Source organism: Aythya fuligula, chromosome 4 (assembly GCF_009819795.1).
Source record: "Aythya fuligula isolate bAytFul2 chromosome 4, bAytFul2.pri, whole genome shotgun sequence".
NCBI lineage: Eukaryota > Metazoa > Chordata > Aves > Anseriformes > Anatidae > Aythya > Aythya fuligula.
In genome coordinates, this window is record NC_045562.1 from 61,318,678 (window position 1) to 61,330,580 (window position 11,903).

Below are 11,903 nucleotides of genomic sequence, written 5' to 3' on the forward strand. Positions count from 1 at the left end.
ACAACCCTTTCAGTGAAAAAGTTCTTCCTAACATCTAACCTAAAACTCCCCTGGCTCAACTTAAGCCCATTCCCCCTCGTCCTGTCACCAGGCACGTGGGAGAACAGGCCAACCCCCACCTCGCTACAGCCTCCCTTGAGGTACCTAAAAAGAGCGATAAGGTCGCCCCTGAGCCTCCTCTTCTCCAGGCTGAACAAGCCCAGCTCCCTCAGCCGCTCCTCGTAGGACTTGTTCTCCAGGCCCCTCACCAGCTTCGTTGCCCTTCTCTGCACCCGCTCAAGCACCTCGATGTCCTTCTTGTAGCGAGGGGCCCAAAACTGAACACAGTACTCGAGGTGCGGCCTCACCAGAGCTGAGTACAGGGGGACGATCACCTCCCTAGCCCTGCTGGTCACGCTGTTCCTGATACAAGCCAGGATGCCGTTGGCCTTCTTGGCCACCTGAGCACACTGCTGGCTCATATTCAGCCGACTATCCACCATCACTCCCAGGTCCTTCTCTGCCTGGCAGCTCTCCAACCATTCCTCTCCCAGCCTGTAGCTCTGCTTGGGGTTATTGCGCCCCAGGTGCAGGACCCGGCACTTGGCCTTGTTAAACTTCATGCAGTTGACCTCAGCCCATCGGTGCAGCCTATCCAGATCCTCCTGCAGAGCTTTCCTACCCTCAAGCAGATCGACACACGCACCTAACTTGGTGTCATCTGCGAACAAAGTAGCTGTAAGCAAGTTTTGAGGTTCTCATTTTTAATCTGTTAGATAACTCAAACTGTTTTCTTTAATGTCTTTCAGATTGCCATGGAGGTAGCAGCATGCAAGCCTATTGCCAATGTGATAGATACAGCAGTAGATATATTTTTATGCAGCTATGTAACTGATTCTGTGGTAAGAAATCTTATCTGTTTCTCAAAATTAGGGCATCAAGTGAGAAATTCTTTGAACATAACTCTGCATTCAGTTATTCTGGCTAGACTATTCAGAAGTGTGACAGTAAAGGATCGCATCCAAAGTTATTCAAGGACCTGGATCAACCAGTGCTGGACTTGTTTTCAGTTTTCATTAAACTTCGGCTTCTGTTAGCAAGAATCCTGTAAAATAAATCCTGTAAAATCAACTTGTCTTAGCAAATATTTTTCAAAGTTGTATTGTGAAATAAATACACTACTACTAATTTGGAATCTAAGTTTTGGAAAGGATGGTTTTCAGCTTGCATGATTCAGAACCTCCTTGAAATAGAAAAAACATAAAAATCTGAAGTTTCTAACAGTAACCACTTCTAACTTAAGTTGGAGGGAGAGATAAAGAAATATTGAGGAAAAACTTTCTCAAGTATCTTTTCGGGAATCTAGAATTTACCTGAATGAGGTAAATGGATTTTTTTATCACTTGACTTGTAGCAGACTGAATCATTCTTGTACATTGGAGACTGAGCATGACTTGCATCAGTATGCAAGGGCAGTGTTGGCCCTTTTGTCTTGCAAAAGAGCTTGGAGATGGGGCAGCATATATTAAAAATAAAATAAGCAACCACATGCATGGAAATGACCTGAAACATCTAGCTATTATTTGTATCACAATTTGAGCTGGGTAACAGTCACACTAACAGTAAATGTATGTAACCAGTCAAAGACACTCTGACCTTGATAATGTCATAAAATTTTCTAACCTACCAGAACCATGTTGTACATGTGGATCATCTCATAAATTACAGAGCTTCTGAGTTTTGAGTAGCAACTAAGCATCCAGCGGTAGATGAATCGTGTTTTTTTTTGATGATAGAACCTATCTGAGTCACATACAAGTCAGAATGCCTCCAGGCGATACAAACCAAATTTGAAAAACCATCATTCTAACATCTGATGATAACTCAGCTCATCTGTGTGATAATACAATTAGTTATGCAAGCAGGTTGCAGCTAACAAGTTAGAAAGCACATTGAGAAAGTGCTGGAAACTCAGATTTTTGCAAGAACCTCAGATACTAATTTAAAATAGCGAGAAAAGTGAAAAAATGACACTAGTAAATGCTGAGAGACAAAATCACTTTCTAGCCCAAGGCTGACTAAGTTGAAATAACTACTTAAGACATTATACATGTGTGAATTTGAGAATTTGAGCATCTCTGGACAGTCTTGTGTTTGGTTACATCTGTAAGATAGTGGTGTCTTTAGAAAGAACACTTTAGAAGTGTTCTTTACTTTAGTGACTGTGGAGGTTGCTTAGCTTGTCCTGTTCCATGCTAGTATAAGGAGCTTCAGTGCACAGACCACTGACAGTAGTTTCTAATGAGTTCTTTTAGTAACTGTGCTGTGATCTTTTTTTTTTTTCTCTGGATTTTGTTTCTTTTCAGAATACCTTCTGGTTTGGTTTGGGAGGCTCTTCAATATTTTTAATCCCTGCCATAATTTTTGCTGTAAAACTCTCCAAATACTATCGTAGAATGGATACAGAGGATGTGTATGACGAGTAAGTATATACTCCTAGTCAAACTAAAGGGCAAATGGGTTTAAATGTTTTTTTCTGGTGTCTCACATGAAGGTGCTATAATCTTTAAATCTTCTGTGCTGTCAGATGAGCAATGCATGTTCTTGAGAAATACTGCAGGTTTGGGTTGGTGCCTGCAAAGTGCTTCGTGCAGGTAGACTTTGGTGAATTTAAATTGCCATGATTGTAGATATTTCTAGCTCTGGCTTCAAGAGATGACTTCAGAATGAGGTCTTCAGAGCTTTATGTGCAGCCTTTATATAAATATCTTCCAATGTGCAACCGATTAAGCTTTGCTAAGTTATCTGTTTAGGTGAACTGTGCTTTTTAATCTCCTTGAATTAACTATTTGCTTCCTTACTGTCTTAGTTATTCCTAACCAGTCTTTCCTTTTTCAATTGCAGTTCCTCTGTCTCAGGGACTTGGCATTTTACTTTATGATAACTGTTCTTACTTATTTTCCCATCAGTTTTGGTTTTACTATTTTCTTTTCTGCTCTTCGTTTTACTCATTCTTCAGTTGGCCTGTGCACTGCATTTCTCAAATTTCACACTGATAATTCTTCATTACACATTCAGAAATCAGTAGAGCAGAAACAGGCATGTACAGCTAAAGTTAATCACTTATTTTACTGTCTGGTTAATGACTCCTCCTTTTTTATGTTTTTTAGTGTCGAAACTATACCCATGAAAAAGTAAGACATTTTTGCTGGTATTTGGTAAAATTATTTTATTCAGGTGGGAGGGTTTATATTTTTAATATAACTTGTTACTTCAACAGAGGTAACACGTTTTGTTTCACCAGACTTTATATTAGAGTATCCAACTCAACTGGAATATCTTAATAAATAGTTTATGGAGAATATTAAAATATAAAAAATGTAAAGTTATACTTATTCCATAGCTCCTAATTGTTACAAAGGAAAAGTTATCTTCTACTGTACAGAAACAGTTTATCTTTGCATATAAGACCATCATCCATGTACATGTCTTGGAAGCCATACTGTACATAGTGCATCTTGTAGTTAACATGGTCTTTTTTGGTGTATTTATTTTATTACAGTACGGAAAATGGTAATAATGGTTATCATAAAGAGCATTTATATGGTATACACAATCCTGTTATTACAAGGTAAACCAAGTCTGAAACTGCATGCCTTCATGTCCTTTCTTAATCTACTCTATTAATCACCTATCCAGTTTCCTGCACGTTTTAAAGTGAATCACTTAATAATTTGTTTCTTGCATGATTATTCATTACAAAAAATGCTGTATGATTTATATTTCTTAAATTTTCATTACATAACAATTAATATTGTAATAATCTCCAGCAACGTAACGAAGGAATTGCCTACATTTGGACATAAAATCCAGATAATTAGGTATTTATCTAGCACAATGGGTTGCCCTAAATAATTGGTAAACATTAAAATATTTTGATGGCAGGTGAAAGTGATAGGGTGGAATGCATTCTTGCTCCTTTTTTTTTTTTGTCTGTAATGAGCGTATCTTTTTATATATTATCTAGGACTGAAGCAGGTGCAACTTTACAAACTGATTAATTTGTGTGTGTTCTTCCTGTGCAATGCATGAAACACAAAAGCCAAATTTTATAAAATCAGCTTTTTCTTCTGATCATCCTGAATTCTAATGAGGAGCTGTAGAGACTCTGCAAATAAGCATAGCATTTAATTGCTCATTTGCTCTGTCACCAGAGTAAGTGTGCTTATATTACATTTTTTTAGATGATGCAGTGAAGAGCTTTTGCTGTGCAAAAGGCAGATGATCCAGGATATGCAGAAAACATGAAGAGATTAAATGGGTGTTTCCGCATGGGTAGAGTTAGTGTAACATCACAAAACAAGAAATTTAAGTTAGATTTAAAAGGCAGGAGACTTGTGTTCTTTTCTGTCTCCAACTCTTGTGCTGTAAGACCTTAGCTAGTTGTGAGACTTTCAGTTTTTTATAGATAACATAGGGTGTCCCTCAACTTTAATAGTATATTTTGCAAGATACGAGTTGCTTAAGGAAGGCTGTAATCTGTAATTAAAGTACATAGCTCCCTGTGCCTTAATTTACAACTTTATGAATGAAAAAATACAGGTCGAGAGCTGGCAGACGAATAAGATAGCATTGTTCTTTCAATGATGATTAAACACCAAGAAAATGGAAAGTTTGCAAATCTTGCCAGATCTTATGGCTGCATCAGCTGCATGTTACTGTTTGTTAGAAGTGTATTTTACAGTCCTTATTAGTGACCAAATCTGGATTCCGCATTTCCTTCTAAAGTAAATATTTATATATAACAGTGTTTTCAGTGATCTGATCAGGATTGTCATTGTCTGTGCTGCAGTTTAAAGATTCCCTAAATAAATCTAGAAGGTATCTAATTCAAAACTAATCTCCACTGGCACATCTAAGAACTGTTTCAGGACTTTTGATATTTTACATAAGAGGAAACTAATAATTGCTCAGGCCTTAGAAGTCCCTTTCTGATCTTTGAATCTTTAATATGAATGTTAATAATCTTGAAGTTTAGAGCATGTTTTTCATGGTATTTCAGGAATTGATTAATAGTTAATACAGTGTTCCTGAATAAGCTAAAAATTAACATAAAATAATCTTTTAAAGCCACTAGTTCAATTCTGACTTCCTTTTTCTAAATTTTAATAGTTACTCAAAATTGCCTTCTGTAAGATGGCATAAGAATTCTGTTTGAAGCAATACTTTCTTCTGAAAAGTTAACTGAAATCATTTAAAAAACTGCTGATTATGTTAGATACATGCATTGGGTTCCTTAGTCCAGGATTCTCGTATGAGTAGGGTCTTATTCTTCATTTTTATTTGAGCAAGCTCTTTATTTTTAAATGATCCTTGCTTTTCCTACAAGGATTTTAGACACTTTGGGAGATCTGACTGTGAATAGGTCTCTGTACACCTGCACTTTTGCATAGTTTTCTTTGTCCTTGGAAACCAGCTGAGTTGTTTTGCTAAAAAGAGATGCAAATCTCTCTCTTTATAAATACGAGATATGTAAATACAAGTAGGAGATCCATGAGGTGTGTTTACATTTATATAGATACCTCACATAGAGGTGATATACATGTTAAAACAAGTGTTAAAGATATAAATAACCTCAAATGCAGACACCACTTTGGGAGAATAAAATTGGAGGCTGGATTAGGCTCTTCAAAGAAGATTGGTGTTGAATTGGTAACCCAAACATTTCTTTCTATCCTAAAACAAAGGTAAGAGGAGAGGTTGGTGGAGTAAACAAGAAAACTATTTTCTCTTTCTTGAAAAGTTCTTCATTAAATAAGTGGAAGTTTGAGAAAGATTTGGTACCAAATGAGCCTTATAGCTAGACAATCTGTTTCTGTTCTGTCTGCGGACAAAAGAAAGTTACGATTCTGATTTGTGTTGCTTGTTTGTTTGCTTTTTTTTTTTTTTTATAGCTCTGTGGAACAGTGGTAACAGATACTGGAAACTTTAAGGGGTAAGCAATAAGCTTTTAAAGTCAATTCCAGACCTACTTTCCTATTTTTAAGACTATTCTGCTTTCAGTAATGTGAATGTTGTAAGATTTAAAAATAATTTTAAAAACGTATTGAACCATATTTGTGTTCCTATGAAAATCTATGCCTTTGTTCTGGTTAAATTACGTTAGAATTGTGTCTTCATCAAGTTTTCCTGACTTGTTTTTGTAATTATTTCCAGGCTACAGAAATGAGGCTCAAGATTCTTCTATGGGACTGTATCGTTACTCTACCAAGCGTATTGGCATTTACATTCATCTTCAAAATACTGAGCCACTTGTTTTATGTGACCCGCACTGCAAATCACAAATGTACTATTGAATGTTATGCCATAAACTACTGTACAGGATCTTTTGTGACCAGGACACTGCCACTCAAATACCACTGTTCAAGGCTTGAATTAAAACGGTTTTTTGTTTTTTACTTTTTTACACTGGGCTTTCTATCTTACATCACAGGATATAAATTAATTAGATTAACTGACTTTGCTTAGTCCTTTGACAATTGGTCAAGTTCTTATTTTAAATTGTTGAGATGCGTTAAATACAGTACATACACGTTTACATAAAAATACATTTTGTATACAGAGACTTTTGTATATATGTTTTTCTTAAAACTTATGAGTGTTTAGTTAAGATTTTAATATTGTATAATACATTTCACAAATGAATTTACCAGCATGATCAGTGTTGCTATTTGGTGCTCTTGAACGAATAATTTGGACTAAATTTTAATTGTAATGGGATGCACAGTGTCTCTTTGTGTCTCTGAAAGTTCAGTTGCATTTTTTTCTTCCTTTTTTTTTTTTTTTTTTCTAATTATGATTTAATTTATAGTGTTTTTTTGCAGCATAGACCTAAAAGGGAGACTTCTGTTTTGAAACTGTGTTTGGGTGGGAGGGTTGGGAGTATGTGTAATGCTTAATACAGCAAAAAGCTAAGCTTTCTAGAGTTCAGTAGTACCCAAAAAGAGCATGAAAGATGTCAATGTTGGTGATTTTCAGAATGCTTTACATTCACTGACTCCCTTTTCCCCATTCACACCCACTTCTGTAACATCCTTAACAGTGTCACTGTTAAGCTGTGCCTCTTTGAGGGGCAGTGATACTATTTTTGTTAAATAATTTCAAAATAGGATTTCCAATATTGAAATTCAGACACGTTCAGCAACTGGAGTTAGAATTTCTATTCTGGCATTATTGCTTTGAATTTTGGCATACGGTTGTGTTGCTGAATTAGTTAACAGCAGAATTAATCAAAAGAGCCACAAGTATTTATTGTACTAGTGTAAAACATTACAAAGTGTGAAATAATTGGGCATATTGATCTCAAATAGTGTCTCTTTGCATATCAGTATTCTTAACTGTTTCCAGTGAAGTTCACTAGCTTGAAATAGGGATAATCCTGAAAATCATTCAAATAATTTTAAAGAAATGTTGGAAAGTCATACCAGTCTTTAATCTGGAATAACCTTATTTTTTTCATTTTTAGGTCATAAACGAAGACATTTCTAATTGACAGTATGTAGCATAATGTGTATATGTAATGTTCAGAACTGTAGATTTTTAAAAGCTTCTATTTTTAATTTGAGAAAATGTTGCCAGTTCACTTAAATAAAAAAGAACTTGCTTAACTAACTGATGTTTGATTCTCAATTGTTTTGCTACGCAGACCTGTCTCAGATTTGCAGTTAAAATCTTACAAAAATGAGTTATTTTTACCCTGACTAAAAACTTATCCTATATCTTACTTTTATTGATGACTTTAGCTTATGCAAGATAAAAGACCAAGAACTGGAGCAGGAAGGACTGAAAGAATATTGACTCTGTGTGAGAGAGCTTCTGAATTCCACAAAGGGTGTGATTTATGCAGAGATGTAGGATTTGAGCTAATGAGTTGTGGGGAACACCTACATATCCTGCAAATGCTCAAGTTGTTAGTGCTTATCTTTGTTTGTGTTGTGCTGATAGCAGAATTAATTATTTTCTAGGCCTTCAGTTCCCACAGTTCACTGCTGGCAATCTAGCCCGACCTATAAAAGGACAAGTGTTTTCCAGTGATATTACAGACCATGGGCTATTTCATCTGAAGCATAGGCAGGCAGGACATAAAAGTTGGATGGGAATGAGACAAACGGTTTGCAGTTAACATATTAACTGCAGTACTTAAGTACACCAGAGCTCTTGAGTCCAAGCTTCAATATTTCTCCTTGTCCTTGTAGGCTGATTTGTCATCATGATTGCACCTGAGAACTTTTCAGAACTAGAGATCTGAAACTGGTATAAAGTATTTTTTAAGTAATTTTGAACTCCATCAATTATTAGTGAGAACAAGAGACGAATGTCTTTAGTTTCCAGGAATTCTCAGTACTATTGTGCATAAGAAAGTGTAAACACAATGCATTTATTCGTTCAAGAGGTCTTTGAGTGCTTCCAGTACCACTTCGAAATCCTTGGAATGAAGTGTGAGATAGGCAACAAGATTCTTCTGGCTGGCTGGATGTCAGGTGAGAAGACAGGGTCTTATGAGCTAGAAAAGTCCTGGGTCGTGCAGCAGCACAAGAGGGGGGTTCCTTGTGACCAACTGAACACCAAGGGACTTACCACGACTTTCCATAGCTCTGCTGCTTTTAGCTACTGCAGAAACTGTTAGTACAGAACTGCACAAAAATATTTATATTCTCTTGTATTTGCTTTATGACCTACCTATGTCTCATTTATTATAAACAGGGAAATATTAAAAATAAATAAATAAATAAAAGGGAGGGAGTGTGGAAGTAAAATCTGATAAAGCACAAATATGTGTTAAAGCACAAATAAGTAAATTTGACATCTCCTAGGGTGTATTCCCTGGTGCTGAGAGCTGTGATAAGCTAGTTCTTGTTCTGTTGGCTGAAAATAACCCAAGGATTAACAGTAATTATAAAATTTCCAAACATCTGCCTTATGTTTAGGCCTACATTATTTTGCTAAAGCCTTATTCCCTATATATTTTTAAATCGTGCAAGTATTTAAATATTGCAAGTCTAAAAATCTTTCGTGACTTAAAGATTGTGCAGTTGATTCTTCCCTGTGTCCACAGTGTATGTCAAGTGCTGACAAAATGAAGTACTAAAATTGCATCCTTACTGTGCAAATCCACAGAAGAGCCACTGCACAAATCAGCTTTTATTAGCAGGACATGTTTATAATCATCCAGACGTATCTGCATAGATAGTTTTGGCACTTTTATCTTTTTTACTTCAACATGGCTTTACAAGTTCAGGCATGAAGATAGCTCTAAAACAGCTGAAGAATGGAAAATACCTGTTAAAAATCAAATATGACATGTTCATCCTGGACAGGAATGTGCTTCTCGGTTATACAACTATCGTTCTGTATTTAACTGCGTTTACAAGATTTGTCTTGTTACCTTCTTGGGAGTTCACAGGTTATTTGACACTCCCTTGGGCTATAAATTATGGGCACATGCCTACTGAAGGGTGATTTATTATTTAAATAAAAAAAATTTACATCCTACATCTAGCTGGAAAGAGGCTTCTTTGTGCACTGAGCCTTTAAATTGTGAGCAGCCAGGTACTTACAACTTCCACTTTCTTGGATCATTTTGCTCAAGGATCTCGCCATGAAGAGCGTTGCCCTTCTTTTCCTAGTAGTGATCTGTGGCGTGGCAGGATGGGGACAGAAACTGAAGCCAAAGAAGAGAAGCAATGGTGAAGAAATCAATTTTCGGACTAAAACCAAAGACGTCTGCACCATGAGCATGAGTGGGGATGAGGAGATGAAACTAAGAATTGAATGCAAAAGCCAAGGCAAGTCCTACTGGTGTGAATACACTGGCAAGCCATCAGTCTGTCGTCCTTTCCGAAACAATCCCAAACTCTACTGGAATCAGATTGCCGTGGAACTTAGAAAGCTCCCTCATGCTTGCGAATCCACACAAGTGTTGAAGGCCACCATGTGCCAAAAGGCTCCTGCAGATGCTCTCATGAAGCAAATAGCTGCTGGTATGGAGCCGGAAGACCTAGCCAATCAGGACAAGTCAGTCCAGAAAACTTCAGCCTCTGTGAGGGGAGCAGGGAAAAGCTCTGTTAAGAAAATAGGGAAGCCTGCAATACTACCTCTTATAAAACCAACCCAACATGGTCAAGGGTCTGAAAATGAAACTGAAGCAATGAAACTGGCACGGGAACATTGCTGGGAATCCCTGCATGGTTTCTGCTCCTACATTATTGGCATCTTTAGAGGTTAAGGATTTGCTTCAGGTAAAACTCTGTCTTGAAGCACAGGAGAGCATACCGAAATGTAATCCTATTGTAGTTCTGTTTATCTTTGTTTTAATCCTGGGGATCTCTCAAGGGGGTGGACAAGGAGGCTTTAGGGTCACTAACTAAAATCTAAAATAGGAAAGTCAGTTGTATTATAACTTCTGAGTGTCTGGAGAGCCTAAACTCCCATTGATATCCAATAGGTCAGGACTCCCTCGCAGCCTCATATGAGGTGCTCAGTACATACTGAGATGGTGGTTATATCTGTTGATAAATAGTGAACATCGCTTGTATTTTTCCTGTTAGAATGTGTGTCTGAATCCTATGGTTTAACTGTTTGAATTGGGCTTGTTCCTCCCTTCTGTCCTTCCTTCCATCTTGGGCTTTTTTTTTTTTTTGGATGTAAGCCAGCAAAATGTGATAAATAACAAACACATTAGACCCATATAAAAAGTGCAATTTAGAGAATTGTATTTAGACTGTGACAGGATAAACCATGTTCATCAAAACTGCTAGTTGATATTTAACCATTTACATTTTAAAAGTAGTTCATAAACAACTTGTAGATATAATATCTATAGATATTATAGGTATTATTCTATTCATATTAGATATGTAGATATGAAACCAAACTGTCTTGGTTTCCACATCTGTTTCTGTAGCCATGCTAGGTGATCCCACACAGGCTAGTCTGGTAAGTCTCAGGTTTTTAGCCAGGATATGAAGTGGCAAAGCCCTCACAGAAGTAATTGGTTTTATACCTACTTACGTTTCACCTCAGGTAGCCTGCCAGGAGCTGGCATCTAAACCTGAAAACTGTTGACAGAAATGGGAATATATGCAGCGTGAGCCACTCTAAGTGCTTAGTCTGCTAATGATCTTGGTTGTACTTAATGCAGCAAAGTGACTAATTTTTTTTCTTTTTGTTTTGCAGAGCAAAAAATTTTCTGCTGAAGAAGGGTCCCTGCTGTAGTTTAAGAATTTAGACTTAAGAATTTGATGTAAAAATGAGTCATCTCTATAAATGTTGTAGCTGTTTTCTCTGTCTACCCCCAAAATTGAGCTTTTTAATATCCCTGAAAGCTGCATGAAACTGGAGTGACCTGTACTTGAAATACTACGATAAGCTAACTCGTGTGTACTGCATTTATGTAACCAAGGTTCCACTCATGATGATCTTGAGCAGGTTTTTGTGTGTGTTCTGCTGCTTGGCTTTGTTAGAAGTGAAAGCTGTACATGATGCTACAGTTAAGGCAAACAATAAAGATAAGAATTTTGAAAACATGTTTGCTGTGCTTTCTTACAATATTGAATAAATGGTGCTACTTGTGTAAAGTCATGATGATACCTGTTTCTTAAGAGATTGTTGGTAGAATATGTAAGAAATTACAGACCTGAGTAATTTTTCCACTGTTAACATGTTTTCATGAATATTAATATTTTCAATGTTATTACATTTATGTTACAATGATAAGTTTCAGCCAGCAGGAAAAAAAAAAGAAAAAAAAATAAAGAATGAAGAAATAGAAGACTATGGTAAAAGTACACTTCTGAACATAGCAGTTTAGAGGTGTTAATCTCGTGTCTGTAGAATTCCATATTGTCAGGATCTGTTGGTAGTAA

At 36.6% G+C, this 11,903-nt stretch overlaps 2 protein-coding genes across 10 annotated transcripts in view; both read left to right on the forward strand.

The window, feature by feature from the left end:
• Window positions 1-6,625, forward strand: part of PROM1 (prominin 1) — a 62,093-nt gene extending 55,468 nt beyond the window's left edge. For 5 of the 9 annotated variants that reach the window (XM_032187333.1, XM_032187332.1, XM_032187335.1 and 2 more), the window contains 6 exons: window positions 789-881; window positions 2,346-2,461; window positions 3,150-3,173; window positions 3,542-3,610; window positions 5,934-5,974; window positions 6,196-6,625. In XM_032187333.1, the coding sequence (XP_032043224.1) occupies window positions 789-881; window positions 2,346-2,461; window positions 3,150-3,173; window positions 3,542-3,610; window positions 5,934-5,952 (321 nt within the window). In that variant the 3' untranslated portion in view covers window positions 5,953-5,974; window positions 6,196-6,625. The other 4 variants (XM_032187338.1, XM_032187339.1, XM_032187342.1 and 1 more) reach the window with 2 other exon arrangements.
• Window positions 6,626-9,637: 3,012 nt separating this feature from the next.
• FGFBP2 (fibroblast growth factor binding protein 2) lies at window positions 9,638-10,264 on the forward strand. Its single transcript, XM_032186077.1, has one exon. It carries the CDS (start codon window positions 9,638-9,640, stop codon window positions 10,262-10,264), a length of 627 nt encoding a protein of 208 aa, XP_032041968.1.
• The last annotated feature ends 1,639 nt before the right edge of the window (window positions 10,265-11,903 follow it).

What these genes read in the sequence shown, in the direction of transcription:
- FGFBP2 (XM_032186077.1), top strand. Translation starts at nt 9,638, where the DNA reads ATGAAGAGCGTTGCCCTTCTTTTCCTAGTAGTGATCTGTGGCGTGGCA.